Source organism: Trematomus bernacchii, unplaced genomic scaffold (assembly GCF_902827165.1).
Source record: "Trematomus bernacchii unplaced genomic scaffold, fTreBer1.1, whole genome shotgun sequence".
Lineage (NCBI taxonomy): Eukaryota > Metazoa > Chordata > Actinopteri > Perciformes > Nototheniidae > Trematomus > Trematomus bernacchii.
In genome coordinates this window covers 360,674-377,595 of record NW_022987803.1, presented here as the reverse complement: position 1 = coordinate 377,595, position 16,922 = coordinate 360,674, and the positions used below count along the sequence as shown (strand labels likewise).

At 44.5% G+C, this 16,922-nt stretch overlaps 1 protein-coding gene across 1 annotated transcript in view; it reads left to right on the top strand.

The window, feature by feature from the left end:
* Positions 1 to 10,093, top strand: part of slc16a10 (solute carrier family 16 member 10) — a 35,392-nt gene extending 25,299 nt beyond the window's left edge. The window contains 3 exon segments of the mRNA XM_034150525.1: positions 2,899 to 3,042; positions 3,301 to 3,529; positions 6,660 to 10,093. Of these exon segments, the coding sequence (XP_034006416.1) occupies positions 2,899 to 3,042; positions 3,301 to 3,529; positions 6,660 to 6,904 (618 nt within the window). The 3' untranslated portion in view covers positions 6,905 to 10,093.
* Positions 10,094 to 16,922: the final 6,829 nt, after the last annotated feature.

Genomic DNA, 16,922 nt, shown 5'->3' with positions numbered 1-16,922 from the left:
GAGAGTTCATGTATTCTTTTATTTTGTATGTTTAAGCTCTTCTTTGCCACGCGACTAGCTGAGTTGCATCATATGTGAGTGTATTCCTAAAAGCTTGATAAAAGACACATCCTCAAAAAACTAACAGTTAATAAATCCTATGACACAGTAAGTGCCACAGGTGTTGTCATGTTTCAGTGCACAACAATGGGAGGTGAGAGTAGTGTATGTAGACACACTGATTGCTGCATGGGTTGATCTAAAGCTCCATGATCAACAGGAGCACAATACAGGATGGAAGTGAGATGAGCACTGATCAATCTATCAGAGCATGTGATGGAGGACAGAGGAGCCCTCTGCTTTTTATCTGTGAACACGTCCCACGGCACCATCATGTCAAATGGCTGGAAGCCTCGAATACATAACAGACATTATTGATGCAGTGTGTGAATGAGCTCAATAGGGAACGTCTTCCTGTCTCTGCCTCAAACATCCAGAAGTGTTTACACAGCCACTACGACTGAGAGATAACCTGCTCCGACACTGTGAGGAACTGATCACCGGTGTGTGAGTGTGTGTTTGTTTGTGTTGCTTGGCCATTACTCAGACATCTGTTATCTTAACTGTAGCTGGCAGATGCAGTTATATTGCCTTTCTATTGCTCGTCTGCATAAAGCTGATCAGTAGGAACGTGTGTGAGCAATAGTAAGCCATTTCTCCCAGTATGAATGTTTCATTTAAAGTCGAATTTAACCGGTAAATAGATTTTCTTTTAAAACATAGCGTTACAATTTCCATAACCGGAGTGAGATCATGATACTGGAATATCATTTAAAGTAATTCATGTTCTTCTGGTTAAGAAAAGTGATCAAAAATGCCTCCAGCACTGCTTCTTGGAGCAGGACCTTTCTGAACAGAGCATGCTGTTGTGGCATGGGGGGGGGGTGTGTCCTGATGCTGCTGCCTGGAGCTAGAAGTAGCTCCACAAAGCGGGCCCTTCTTTTCTCACTGGCTCTCAAACTCTGGGCCTCTCAGACTGGGAGTCTGGAGACACAGAGCTGCCTTCCTAACAGTCTGCAGTGGAATCTAACAGCAGCTGCACACAGAGGAGATAAGGTGGCATGTGTTGGATAACAGTTCTGATGAGCGTGAGGCTATAACAACAACACACTGCTGCCGGACACACCACAGCGCAGCCGAGTTAGCCCTCACTCTTCTAAACACTCAAGACCTCACAGACATAAACAGCCTGTCTTCTGATAAATGCATGCAAACCAGTGAGCATCCCATGCAAGAGACTGGTCTTCAGCATGCACTGTAATGTCACATGTGGGCCTGTGTACAATCTGAGAAACACCGCTTCCTTCACAAAACAGCATTATTTTAACTAATTAGTGAGAGATTCAGTTGGATTGCAGATTCTCCTAAAAAACTAAATCATGTTGAACGCCCTCAAACCACACATACAAATTAAAATATTATACCGGGGAATCAGTGCAGAAAAACGAGGTTCAAGATTTTAAGGTTTCTTGTCATTACATATAGACAACTACGGTGTAGTTATGTAATGAATGAAGAACTCAGATCGCAGGTTCCTCAACAGTGCATTTACAAGTTAAAAGAATATATATACATTTTCAAAAACGACAATAAAAAAGGTGCAAGCTTAGGTGTTTCTTCTGGCCTGTGGGATGAAGCTGTCCCTGAGTCTGGTGGTTTTAGTCCTGATGCTGCGGTAACGCCTGCCAGACGGCAGCAGACAGAAAAGTTTGTGGCTGGGGTGATGGGGGTCTTTTATAATCCTGAGGGCTTTCTTCCTGAGCCGCTGGGAGTAAAGGTCCTCCATGGATTACAGCTCCGTCCTGGTGATGTTCTGTGCAGTTTTCACCACCCTCTGTAAAGTCAGGATCCTCTCTATGGTGCACCTGTAGAAGGTCAGGATGCTCTCTATGGTGCACCTGTAGAAGGTCAGGATCCTCTCTATGGTGCACCTGTAGAAGGTCAGGATCCTCTCTATAGTGCACCTGTAGAAGGTCAGGATGCTCTCTATGGTGCACCTGTAGAAGGTCAGGATGCTCTCTATGGTGCACCTGTAGAAGGTCAGGATCCTCTCTATGGTGCACCTGTAGAAGGTCAGGATCCTCTCTATGGTGCACCTGTAGAAGGTCAGGATGCTCTCTATGGTGCACCTGTAGAAGGTCAGGATCCTCTCTATGGTGCACCTGTAGAAGGTCAGGATCCTCTCTATGGTGCACCTGTAGAAGGTCAGGATCCTCTCTATGGTGCACCTGTAGAAGGTCAGGATGCTCTCTATGGTGCACCTGTAGAAGGTCAGGATGCTCTCTATGGTGCACCTGTAGAAGGTCAGGATCCTCTCTATGGTGCACCTGTAGAGGGTCAGGATGCTCTCTATGGTGCACCTGTAGAAGGTCAGGATCCTCTCTATGGTGCACCTGTAGAAGGTCAGGATCCTCTCTATGGTGCACCTGTAGAGGGTCAGGATGCTCTCTATGGTGCACCTGTAGAAGGTCAGGATGCTCTCTATGGTGCACCTGTAGAAGGTCAGGATCCTCTCTATGGTGCACCTGTAGAAGTTGCAGAGTATCCTGGAGTCCATGTTGAACCTCCTCAGCCTGCGGAGGAGGTTCGAGCTGTCGCGCTGTCGAGTTGTTTTGGTGAACGTTCTTCTTCATATGTGGACATGCTCATGCTGCTGCCACTCCAAAAGGCTCATCTTACCTGTGTTTTCACCTCTAATGCTTTCCTATCCAGCTATCCAGAGATATTTAACATCTTAAGACACATACAAACATATGAAGCTGAATGTTTGTCTTCAGCCCTGTGGTGTTTCTTTGTGCACTTCTAACATTGTTTTAAGTGTCACACAGCTGTGCTCATCCTTGTCCTAACTGTCCCCAGATGAAGCATGTGGAGGAGCGTTTTGGAAAGGAGGCCAGTAAAGAAGTTCTGCTCATGTGCATCGGCATCACATCCGGTGTGGGCCGTCTCATCTTCGGCAGGGCGGCAGACTACGTTAACGGAGTCAACAAAGTGTACCTACAGGTGAGGCAAACACACCGAGCTGAGCTGGTCACCTCTGTACTCACCAACTGATAAGGCTATTAGAAGATTACATATTACATTGCACTATCAACTCAAACTAAACTTGTGAAGGTCATGTGATACTAAAACTCACTCAAATCCAAACTAACTTGAACTTGAAATGAAACTGCAACCTTTCAAGGACACTTAATAAATGTCAATGTCCTACATAAAGAGAAATAAACCATTGAATAATGGAGTAAGAATGTGTCCTTCCAGGTGGCCTCGTTCTTTGTCATCGGCCTCATGTCCATGATGATTCCTCTGTGCAACATCTTTGGGGGGCTGATCGCCGTGTGCCTGCTGATGGGACTGTTTGACGGCTGCTTCATCTGCATCATGGCCCCCATCGCCTTTGAGCTGGTCGGAGACAAAGATGTCTCCCAGGCCATCGGCTTCCTGCTGGGCCTGATGTCCGTGCCCATGACTGTGGGGCCCCCCATCGCAGGTAACACAGGAATAGTCTAAAACTGTGTTCATGCTCTATAAGCCCCTGCATATGATATACAGTAAATACTCACAGCACACTGACTATCCACTATGTGTCATTCAAGTGTGGGGGTTTAGTACATTTAGAGACTTCTCATGAGATCTGGAGCAAGTCACTAGTTCTAGTAGAAGACTCAGTCTGTGTAGGTGTATGGGCGTCTACCCATCAGAGGGTCAGTGGTTCAATCCCCAGCTCCTGACGTCAACATGTGGAAGTGTAGATACTGAACCCACTAATTGCTCATGAAAGAATATCTACTCTATTGAAGTGTATGGTAGTTACTTCAGATACAAGTATCAGCTTAATGAAGTTGAATGAAATGTAGTTGACCTCTGACCTGTCTGTGGACCCCTGACCTCAGAGTAAAGAAGCTTTTCCTTCCTGTGTGTCTGTCCTCTCAAACTTCTGTTCATGGCTCTTTTGCACCACCTAGTGATTCTTTTGGCATCTTGCAGTTGCTGAATGTGTAGGGAGTACAGCCAAAGATGTTTCCATTCCTGAGGAATGATATAATACATATTTATAAAACGGACAAGTAAAATCAAGCAATCTGATTGGTTCTTAGCCGTGGTATACTGAGCGTATACCACGGGTAGAATTGTAAGTTACTTTTCACAACAAGTCAGTATCCCTCCGCATCTGAGATAAACAGTATACAGTTGGGCTGAAAAGCAAACTGCCTGCAGTTTGCTTTTCAAACTGGGACAAGAAAACAGCGGAGAAGTAACGGGGCAGAAACCCTCCTTTTTACGCAGCGGTCCAGACAGACATCTAACGGCAAAACATATTCAGTGTGCAGTTCCTTTGGCATTAGGGCAGGGATATCTAGATACTTTCCAAGGTTTGACATAATGAATTGTGCTACTTTTAAAGCAAGCAACGATGTTTTCAAATCTGTAATCAAAAAGGTCCGCAAAAACATTTAAGGTTAACTTCGACCTCCGGGGGGGGGGGGGGGTCCTATGGAGGAGTGGATTGAGCAGTGCCTATCTCCAGAACAAAAAGCACCTAAACAACGACATGTAGAGCTACGTGAAGAGCAGGTAGACCAACTGGAAAGGTACCACCATTCAAAAGCTTTCTGATGCGGGTCTTGAAACAAAGCAGAGAAATTATGACCGTTAGTGGCCACAGGTGCGAAAGCTCTCTCCAGAGCTACTGGAAGCCCAATCTCGGGGACCGGAGAAAGTGGAGCAATATTCTCGCCACGCCAAACAACAGCCTAGAACAACCTCAGCCTATACAAGTAACCACGTAAGCCATGCTACTGATGCTGGACAGTTTTTCAGTGGGTGCACAATAAACAAAATACACATGAATGTAAATAAATAGCCAAATAATGGATCAACGCTCTCTGTCTAATATGTTCGCTAGCTGTTGTTAGTGTTGTTGCATAGCAACCACCTCGCACTATGTTTCGTGCAGAAGGCAACAGAGGGACTATTTTATTTTGAACATCATTATTTACTAATAAAAACTATTTAAATTAGAGTGTGTATTTTTCTTTCATATTGCCACACTTGGTAACCGTTTTATAAAAGCAATAGCTCACTTCAGGCCGTGATATATGCTCATTATATCACAGCTAAGGGGCGAGGTTCGGCCCGACGCGAAGCGGAGGGTCGACAACCCCCTTAGCTGTGATATAATGAGCATATACCACGGCCTGTCGTGAGCTATTGCTTAAGTATATATATATATTTATATATATAAATATATATAAATCAGATAAAGTAAGAAGCACTTCAGCAGATTCATATGCAGAGCTGATCCTTCTCAAATACAAATACATGTTCCTTACAAAGCAACACAGAGATACAGCATGTGTCCAGGTCAGTTCACATTATTGTAGACACCCTTTAAACATGAAGAGGAACCACAGGCATGATGACATCATTAACATGCTCTGTAGTAATGAAGCTCACCGTGTCACTGTGTTTCATTCAGTCTGAAGTCTTCTCATTAGTCTCTGTCACATCATACATGTGACTCACATGTATGATGATAACACTGACAGACTGGGCTTCTCATTAAGACGATGTTTGAAATGATGGTCAGCTTCCTGTACTTCCTACAGGTTGCCTTATGGCGCGTTTCCACTACAGCCCGCAGCCCGGTTTAAGAGGGCTGTGACGTCAGCGGCCCGTCTTTGGTTGCGTTTCCACTTGGCCTAGTACCGGCCCGGCTGGTCCTAATTCACAGTTTTTCTGGCCTCATAAAATCGTGGGGCCAGGGCCAGAGGCAACGAGGCTGAGTCGGGCTGAGTATGCTAAACTAGAGAGAGCGTCGCTGGCAAGGGGGCAACAACTACAACAAGATGGACATATTTGACCGTGATTTAATTGTAATACACGTTTCAAAATGATGCCGAAGTAACAACATACTGATACCGGTTACTAAAAACCATGAATTAATGCTTTGTCAAGTCTGCAGACAGACGGCAGGCGAAAAACCTTTTAAAATGCTTGTTTTCTAAATGGAGATTGGCTAAGCTAACGCAGTATATGCCCCGACCGTCCACACTCACAACAACGGCCTATACAGACATAAATAAAGCAGCGACTGTATTCGCCATGACACAGGCAGTCTGTGGTTTGTACTTGTTTAACTTTTGTCGAGTTTCTGAACAGATATGAGGAGCTGTGAGCTCTGAGTGCTAACAGCTAACGGCTGTGTTGTTTTTCTGGGGTCCTCTGAAGATCACGTCACGGCTCCGCCTACACTGCGTTACTATAGATACTGCCCCAGTTCCTAAACTGTAATGGAAATGCGCCATAAAGTGAGCCAGTCCTAACGAGGCCCAGCCATACCGAGCGGGGCCGAGCGAGGCCGTGTAGTGGAAACGCGACATTAGTGCATACACATTTCTGCATAGGAGGTCATCAGAGAGCCTGCTGTCAGCTCCCTCAGGTCCACTCGCATGTGTTCAATGGTTCTCGTAATCAGCATGATTTAACTCCAGGATGCTGAATATAAATGTAATGGAGACACACGTATCCCTGCAGATACCCTGTGTACAGGCTCCACTCAGTGAAGCTCTTTCTATGGTGTTTCAGTAGTCATAAGAACATCTCTGTCTCTGCTCTAGGGTTCCTGAGGGACAGACTGGGAAGCTACGACGTGGCCTTCTACCTGGCAGGTATCCCCCCCATCGTTGGAGGGGCCATGCTGTGTCTGATACCCTGGGTGGAGGCCAGGCGCAAGAGGAGGGAGAAGGAGGACGCCCTGAACAAAGAGCAGGATGTCACTCAGAGGATGATGGAGCCTGAGAAGGCGGAGCCTGAGAAGGCGGAGCAAGAGGCACGAAGAAAAACTGGCGAGTCTGTCCTCTAAGTGACTAAAGTGACAGACTGACAGAGACACAGCTGGATCAGCACCAAAGCATGCCAAAGTGTTGAACCATATCAGAAAGAATCCAAGGTGAAGTCCAGTTCCACATGAATGTGATCCTGAAGAACTATGCATTAGATCGTTTGACTGAGCTAGTCTAACAACAGAACATTTGAGAAAACTGCTCATTTCATATTTTCATAACGTGCTTATTACAAATGTAATGTCAAAGTTTAAAGCCACTGTATCTACCAAAAACAGATGTGGCAGTCTTAAGGGAAAGGCAGACTCAGGCCAGTCTTTACAATCAGTTTTCAACACTACCACTTACACTTAGAAGAAAAAACACTTGATTTGTCCTGAAGCCGCCATCTTTATCGTCTCCTGTTAACAACGTCTTAGAGCCAACATTTAACACTGGGGGTGATGTGGTCATGGAATTCAAAGGGACAGGCAGAGTGTGTGGGGTGGGGGCTGACTGGATCCAGGAGCTCTGTGTGGCCCCACTCAGACCCTCAGGGGCCCCAGACCCTCAAGGTTCAGCGTTCACCATGTCACAGTTAGCTTGTTGTAATTCATTCCACATTAGTTTGGTAATTGTGTATGTACGCCATAAACTGAAATGATAGGGGCCTTAAAGAGTCTTAATATATGATGTCCCCCAGTGTGTGTGACTTCATCATTTCAGTTTATATCGAGCTTATATGGTGTTTATTCCTATATCAAATTGTGATATATGGAATAAGCATAACCTCCTGTGCCAGAGGAAGCTCAACAGAAACACTTCCACAACAGTACTAACAGTACCACTGTGTTATCTGTTACTATATAAAGCCAGAAGGTTAGCTTAGCTTAGCAACCAGCCTGGGAACAGCTGGAGGAACATCTCTAAGGCTCAGTGTGTTTGATCTCAAAATGAATGTAAAGATGTTAGTGCTGGTGTTCCTGAGGTTCATGTGCCGGACTATTACTGGGCGAGGAGCAAAGCTAAGCTCATTTCCCCATACCTTAACCCATTGCTTTAACAATAAAGACTCTTGTCCAGCGCACGCACCCAAGCGTTCAGATATGAACGTGAATATTGATTCATTAGAAACATATTGGCATTTAGTTTGTGTAGACTGAGGGTGTTTCTCAATGGCGAGTAAAGCTGCTTCAGAGCCACTATTTCAAGCATACTACGTCATCGAGTGCCGCCGAAGTACTGTTCCAATCTCCAGCATACTTGGAAATCTACCGAGCCCGGCGTACTCCGTTTGGAGAAATATCGAGGCTGCACATGAGTAGACTCCGCGGTCTTAAAATCCCCACAATGCTTTGCGCACGGACCAATTTCCAAAATCTGTGGGGAAGATGTTAGGCGGGGCCTCTCATATGACGCACACCTGCACACTTGCTAGCCTGTTCCACTCTTTGTTTTCCGAATGCCAGGAAGTATTCTTGACTCGCTTCTGAAGCACGATGCTCGGCAGACATGTGCTACCAAGCAAGCGTACTCGACATTGAGAAACACCCCTTGTCTATTCATTGACATTAAGCAGTATTTCTTTGTTAAACACCAGTGTTGAGGTTTGTTTTGAATGCTTTTTCTGTTTTACACTCTCATCGTGTGACATGGATTCACAATGTCGTGCCTTTGTTGTAAAGTCTCATATGTTTCATGGTATACAGTCCCCTCCAAGACTATAGGAACAGCGAGGCCAATAGCTTTATTGGGGAGAAACCCCCTCAAACAACTGAAAGAGGCTCGGTGAAAGCCTGGAAGAGCATCACAAAGAAGAATGCAGACGTTTGGTGATGTCAGTGGGTCGCAGGATTGATGCAAGCAAAGGATTTACAACTAAGTACTAAGTATTATTCACTTTTCACACTTTTTGAAGTGTTCCTATACTTTTGCTCACTTGGTAAATGGGTGTGTTTAAACAAAAGGTGCTATCTTCTCAGTTCACAGATCTAGATGTAAATACCTGGAGTTAAAAGCTGAAGTACTGACCTTTTGTCTCATCTTCATCTTTTCATGTCAAACCTAATTGTTTTCATTATACAGCGAAAATAAAGCAATTGGCCTCGCTGCTCCACTCGTTTTGGAGGGGACTGGATAAAGAACATGAAGTTTGCTCTGTAGCTGACGCTGTCAAGGTCATAACAAGTCATCACCTGCTCGCGTCCTCTTTAAGGACCAAAAACACACCACCTTATAAAAGGCCATCACACATTTACAGTATGGTATCATTTGAAGCATAAGTGGAAGTGAGGACATGTGACTAATCATGGACTGTGACCATCAGTCAGTGAAGGCAGTTAATCATTATCTCTGTGCCCGGTTCTAGCCGTTAATAGAAAGGGATTTGTTTTATGTTTTCACATTGTATTTATTTCTTGTTTTTTGTGGAGAATGTCATGCTGTAATTGACGGGCATTTGCCTAAAGCCTTGATTTATTCTAGTGAAGACCAAAATGTAGTGGAATGAAAGAGTGTTAATGCTGTTGGCGTAGTGTCTGTGTTGACTGGCAGATGATTGTGGAGAGCTTTGTGAGTCCATGGTGTTTCCTCTACCTCAGATGTTGTAAATGTGTAGAGCTCTGTTCCTCCACCACAGCAGCGTGACTCGACTAACCCAAATGAGTTACAAGTTAGATACCTCTCTCCAAAGCTTGGCTCTTTAATGAGCTGGTTGCTGTTCAGAACCAAAATTGCCTTTTTTGATATGAGGAACTTCGACAGCGTTTACATATTTTCTCCCCCCTAAATATATATTTTTATTACAATTAAATCACATCTGTTGCCTTCATTCGAATGTATCTTTTTTAATGACATTAAAATGGCATGACTGTTTATAGCATGACTGTTTCTTTTTTCTCCACAATGTTTATAGCATTTCATTCTGAACTTGCTGTTATTATTTAAACTCAAATGTAATTAAACCACAGACTTTATTCTGAATATCTCTTCTGCATATGTGTATGAAATGTATCTTTTTTTCATCCTATTTCTGCATAATTTTTGCCTAATATTTGTTCATTTATTGCTACATGTTTGTTTCATGCATATCTCCAAATGTTTTCTACAAAAGTATGACTTTCTTATCTTTCCTGCAGAACGTGTGGTGAACTACAGTATATCAAATGTAATATTATGTAAACAATCGCATTTCAGAATTTTCAAGACAGTAAAAAAGAACGTTTACAATTTCTGAGACTTTCTCATAATTGATCTCCATGTCTTTGTCTGGTATTGTTGTTAGGTTAGGGCCATTTCAGCTCAAGGTTCGTAAACCTCGTCATTTTTACAGTTACACAACAAAACACAAGTTGTATGTATTGTATCATTGTAAGACTTTTATCAATTTTTGCAAATTCATTCTTCATATATGATTCATGAGAGGGAATATTTAGATTCATGGTATTATTTTTCACATGTTTCTCTCCATTCTTCCTTCGGCCAATGGTGTGGCAGTTTCTCATCTCGCTCGTTTTTGTGCGTACGTAGCGGTCAAAGTGTCCGTGGAGGACCGCACATTTTCCCAGGAAATGCCGGCAGAACAGCTAAACATGACATGCTGTCAGATTTTGGTTCTTGTTGGGGAGGTGGAGACAGGTGAATCAGATTGTTTGGTGGATGCAGTTTGAACATTACAAAGAGTTGTAGCATGTGGAGCACTCTGTGAACGCTGCTGCCTCGGAAGGTTGGATCGTCACCAAAATAAATATATAAATAAGTTGTCTGAAAGAGTTTACAACACACAGGATAACTCAGATGTAACTTCCCTTTTAAGAAATGATAGTAAACCAGGTGCAATCAAGCTGGGTTTGCAACTGGCTACAGGAAGCCCTCGTAGACAGGGCATCCTCATCCCATTGTGGGGTAGGAGCTCTAGCCTGTGGGATATCACCCCTCTGAAGGTTAAGGAGCAAGCCCTTAATCTCAGAGAACTCCGATGCTAACATGCCCACTTTAATAGCCAGGCTATCAGCCTTCTTGGCCTTTTTTCTAGGGGGGGCACCCGTAGCTGGGGAGCGTCTCCTTACTTCAGACCTAGCTGCTCCAGACAGGGGTAGCTCACCCTCAACCTGTGGGCCTTCCACCTCGGCCAGTCGGGCCACCTTCAGCCCGTGTGGCATGAAACTGCAATTCATACATTGATTGTCAGTCAGCCCCTCCCTCAGGTGGACAACACCGAGGCATGCGGGGCACTCATCATGTCCATCTGCAGCTAGCAGTGGAGCCATGCAGGTCAGGCAACCATGTGAGCTTAGCATCGCTGGGCTCTATAGTGTGATAGTTTCCCCATTATGACTCTTCAGGGAACATTTTCACTGAAAACTCAAAAATGAGCGTAATTCTCCTTACCCCGTAGTGGAAAACCTACTGGGGCTTTACCATGGTGGGGCTCTTAGGTGTAATAGTTCTCTCAATTATTACTCTCTTCAGAGAGAAAAGGTTACTTACTCACCAGTAAAGGAACTCCCCGACTCGTAGTTGAGTCTGTAACTTAACTGAAAACAAAAAATGAGCGTATGGCTTTAGCACCTGTTCAAATCACAACATAGGGAACCCGAAAATTACAGTTACAGGGCTACCAACGAAGAGCACCGGCTATGTTACTCCCAAGCTCTGTATCAACCTGCATTCGCTGCCAGCGAGAAGATAATAGAGACATCTCTGATGGTGTCATGGGCTGATATCGATTTTTCTAACAATTACAGTACAGTGTCACTGGTACGCTGCAGCGTGTCATCCGCTCTGCAGAGAGGGTGATCGGCTGCAATCTGCCCTCCCTCCACCACCTGCACACCTCCAGGACCCTGAGGCGGGCCGACCCCTCCCACCCTGGACACAAACTGTTCACCCCCCTCTGGCAGGAGGCTGCGCTCCATCAGGACCAAAACCTCTCGCCACCTGAACAGTTTCTTCCCCTCCGCTACCGGCCTCTTAAACAAGGCCCGGGACCACCACTGACACTTTACCTCAGCCACAACGTAGTCTCTATATGCATTACATTAATGCACACAATGTACACAATATCTTGTTTTTTATTACTGCACATATTTTATTCCATTTCAATGTAAATACTGCTATATTTTACTGTATTTTTCTATATTTTGTCATTTTATCAGTTTTCTTAAAATAGTTTTCTATCTGTTTTTTAATATTTGTTTTACTTTTATGTATGCACCACAATACCAAATCAAATTATTGGTACGTGTCAACCTACGTGGTAATAAACATGTTTCTGTTTCTGACTCTAGAATCCTGACGGCTGTAGCTAACTTGCACACACACTGCCAGACAGTCTAACTGAAACACTTATGTATTATTAGGACAGTCAGTATTCACTGTTCCAATGTTTGTATCACTCTCCGTAGTCAGGAGCACCAGGGAAGACATTTAAACACTTTACTGTATATTTCTCCTGTGCTCTGAGACACGGCTCTCAGTGGCGTCTCGCCCCCCTCCCCCTCGCAGCACACTCGGAGCGGTTAAATATAGTTTTTTATCTACATGCTACCTACAGGGAGGTCAAGTAGAGCAACATTATGTTCCTAAGCACATCAGGCATTGTTTCTAATATTGAGTGAGCTTTTTTTGCTAGCTTCATCATCATCATCATCACCAGCTAAACAGTAAAACAAACGCAGTAATGTCAAACGTACAGCTTCCCAGTCTGGTGTGTTGTTGTCACGGAGGGTTGGTCCATACTGAACATTCTCCAGCTTTAGTTGAGAGTGCTGACGTTCCCTCAACCCCATGTATGGTCGATGCCAACCCACAGAATAAACTAGACATCATGTCTCCTATAAATCTTGACTCGGTTTTTAGAGGTGGGAAAGGAGGGAAAGAGAGGGTTTGTATCTGTCTCTTTATACAAGGGGGACACATATTTATGTGTAAAAGAAATGAGTGCATTTTGCATATGTGACCTTACATGTAACTGTGCCTGATAGGTTTGTATCTGTGGAAGTCTTTGTAGCTGGACCACAACAAGAAGATGTTGCCCGTTGTCATGGGATGAACAAAAAAAGAGTGTTTTTACATTAGAAATGATTACTAACTTCTGGAATACGAGATCTGTTTCAAGATAACTTCCTGTTGTTTTTGTTCATATAATCTCACATTACACTCATTGAACCATACACTGTGTGCACAATTATTAAGCAAGTTGTATTTTTGAGGATTAATTGTATTATTGAACAACTACAGTGCAATCCAAAATGTGAATAAACCTCTAACATGAATATATAAGAAAGTAAAAGTGAGGTTTAGGCTTTCTTAGGAGAAAATCTATGTGCAGAATTATTGGGCAACTAGTAGTGTGCAGAATTATTATGCAACTAAAGGAAAAACGAAAACGTTCCCATATCACTGGTTTATTTTAAAGGGAGAATAGTATACAAATAAATGAACATTTACAAATAAACATTTCTGACATTTAAAAAAAAAGTCCACATACCAATACAGCCACCCTTCTCTTCAATAACAATCACAAGCCTTCCATTGATGGAGTCTGTCAGTTTCTGGATCTGTTGACCATCAACCACAGCCTCCCAGACTCTGTTCAGAGAGGAGTTTCCTTCACCGTAAATCTCCCTTTAAGAAGGGCCTACACTCAATACCCTGAGGAAGGGTTAAGGTCAGGTGAGGAAGGGTTAAGGTCAGGTGAGGAAGGGTTAAGGTCAGGTGTCAGGTGAGGAAGGGTTAAGGTCAAGAGTCAGGTGAGGAAGGGTTAAGGTCAAGAGGAAGGGTTTAGGTCAGATGAGGAAGGGTTTAGGTCAGGGTTTAGGTCAGGAGAGGAAGGGTTTAGGTCAGGAGAGGAAGGGTTTAGGTCAGGAGAGGAAGGGTTAAGGTCAGGAGAGGAAGGGTTAAGGTCAGGAGAGGAAGGGTTTAGGTCAGGAGAGGAAGGGTTTAGGTCAGGAGAGGAAGGGTTTAGGTCAGGAGAGGAAGGGTTAAGGTCAGGAGAGGAAGGGTTTAGGTCAGGTGAGGAAGGGTTTAGGTCAGGAGAGGAAGGGTTAAGGTCAGGAGAGGAAGGGTTTAGGTCAGGAGAGGAAGGGTTTAGGTCAGGAGAGGAAGGGCTTAGGTCAGGAGAGGAAGGGTTAAGGTCAGGTGAGGAAGGGTTTAGGTCAGGTGAGGAAGGGTTTAGGTCAGGTGAGGAAGGGTTTAGGTCAGGAGAGGAAGGGTTTAGGTCAGGAGAGGAAGGGTTAAGGTCAGGTGAGGAAGGGTTTAGGTCAGGTGAGGAAGGGTTTAGGTCAGGAGAGGAAGGGTTAAGGTCAGGAGAGGAAGGGTTTAGGTCAGGAGAGGAAGGGTTAAGGTCAGGAGAGGAAGGGTTAAGGTCAGGAGAGGAAGGGTTTAGGTCAGGAGAGGAAGGGTTTAGGTCAGGAGAGGAAGGGTTAAGGTCAGGTGAGGAAGGGTTAAGGTCAGGAGAGGAAGGGTTAAGGTCAGGAGAGGAAGGGTTTAGGTCAGGAGAGGAAGGGCTTAGGTCAGGAGAGGAAGGGTTTAGGTCAGGAGAGGAAGGGTTAAGGTCAGGAGAGGAAGGGTTTAGGTCAGGAGAGGAAGGGTTAAGGTCAGGAGAGGAAGGGTTTAGGTCAGGAGAGGAAGGGTTAAGGTCAGGTGAGGAAGGGTTTAGGTCAGGTGAGGAAGGGCTTAGGTCAGGAGAGGAAGGGTTAAGGTCAGATGAGGAAGGGTTTAGGTCAGGAGAGGAAGGGTTAAGGTCAGGAGAGGAAGGGTTTAGGTCAGGAGAGGAAGGGTTAAGGTCAGGTGAGGAAGGGCTTAGGTCAGGAGAGGAAGGGTTTAGGTCAGGAGAGGAAGGGTTAAGGTCAGGAGAGGAAGGGTTTAGGTCAGGAGAGGAAGGGTTTAGGTCAGGAGAGGAAGGGTTAAGGTCAGGTGAGGAAGGGTTTAGGTCAGGAGAGGAAGGGTTTAGGTCAGGTGAGGAAGGGTTTAGGTCAGGAGAGGAAGGGTTAAGGTCAGATGAGGAAGGGTTTAGGTCAGGAGAGGAAGGGTTAAGGTCAGGAGAGGAAGGGTTAAGGTCAGATGAGGAAGGGTTTAGGTCAGGAGAGGAAGGGTTTAGGTCAGGAGAGGAAGGGTTAAGGTCAGGTGAGGAAGGGCTTAGGTCAGGAGAGGAAGGGTTTAGGTCAGGAGAGGAAGGGTTAAGGTCAGGAGAGGAAGGGTTTAGGTCAGGAGAGGAAGGGTTTAGGTCAGGAGAGGAAGGGTTAAGGTCAGGTGAGGAAGGGTTTAGGTCAGGAGAGGAAGGGTTTAGGTCAGGTGAGGAAGGGTTTAGGTCAGGAGAGGAAGGGTTAAGGTCAGGAGAGGAAGGGTTAAGGTCAGATGAGGAAGGGTTTAGGTCAGGAGAGGAAGGGTTAAGGTCAGGAGAGGAAGGGTTAAGGTCAGATGAGGAAGGGTTTAGGTCAGGAGAGGAAGGGTTTAGGTCAGGAGAGGAAGGGCTTAGGTCAGGAGAGGAAGGGTTTAGGTCAGGAGAGGAAGGGCTTAGGTCAGGAGAGGAAGGGTTTAGGTCAGGAGAGGAAGGGTTTAGGTCAGATGAGGAAGGGGGCCATGTCATTATTCTTTCCTCTTTAAGGCCTTTACTGGCCACACAGTGGAGTACTTTGATGCATGCGATTGAGCATTGTCCTGCAGAAAAACATGGTCTTCCTCCACCCTTTTCACCTCCAGTTCATCAGATTCAGTTCATCAGATCCAGTTCATCAGATTCAGTTCATCAGATTCAGTTCATCAGATTCAGTTCATCAGATTCAGGGCCCAGGCCAAGCCCAGAAGAACCAGTCATCACACTGGATCTTCAATATTCCCTTCAGCTCTTCACCACCACCAGTGTCTAGACCGTTTCCCCCTTCCTAGTCGGCTTCTCCTCCCCCTAAATCCATCACAGCATGATGGGGTCTAATGGTCAAAGTTTAATATATCTGGCCCTTTGTATTCACGGCATTAAATATGTTATCGCACCTAACAGACTTGAAGTCTCTCCTGATTGAATTAGCTCATCTTTAATAATACCAGCCCATACCAGAGCCCAGCCTCCACCTTGCTGGCGTCCAGTGGCGTTTTTATATGTACAAAAGTGGTGGGGCACAAAAAACTTAGATGTCTATATATAAGCTTCTGCAGTGACGTGCAGTGAGGTTCATGGCTGGTGAGGCACTGGCACTGACTCTTCAGGTTTACAAATATTATATTTTGACCTAAACCAAAATATAATATTATTTTCAAAAGCTTTTTTTGTCTGATGCTTCGATTAATTTTAAACAGACAGTTCAACAAAAGGATACCCAAAAAATGTCATTTTATCATTTAAATATTGAATTGTTCTCTCTTAGTAAGATCCCATTTTCAATAAAATGGCGGTCTTACCTTGACTTGAAGATGAAGTCCATTTGCCTATCCTTCTGGACAAACATTTCTATTACTTTTTTGTAAAAGTCCTCCTTATGTTCTTGTAGTTTCAAAAGTCTATCATAAATCTAATCCATAGATTTATGATAAAAAAATTATAAAAGTAGGGTAGACATGTGGATGTTATCCGGCTGATCAAAACGTGCATTTATCTAACAGGTACGTTTCCCACAGATCTTATTTCGAGCTATTTTCTAAAATCCTCTGGAGAAATCTCATTGCTTTTTTGCAGCTTACTTCCTGGTTTTAGGACGCGCCACTGCAGCTCTCTCGTCTCCTCTTCACACACCACACTTTTCGCGGCACACGTACTTACAGCCAATCAGCTCTGAATGATTTGAGATGACGTATGGTGGGGATGGTAGCTCCATGCCCCTCTGGTCATTATTTTTTTGCCACACACATTTCATTACAAAATACTCTGAGCATGCGCAGTGAAGTTTTTACAGTCACCGTTCACTTCACAGCGAGAGGAAGGGGCATAATCAGGTTTTGTCCCACATGGCTCTAAACAGCTCAATAGGCACACACTGTGACTGTAGACACACTAATTAGAAGAACACAGACTAAAACAGCAATGTACAGACGAATCAGATGATTAAACATGATCTTAAAATA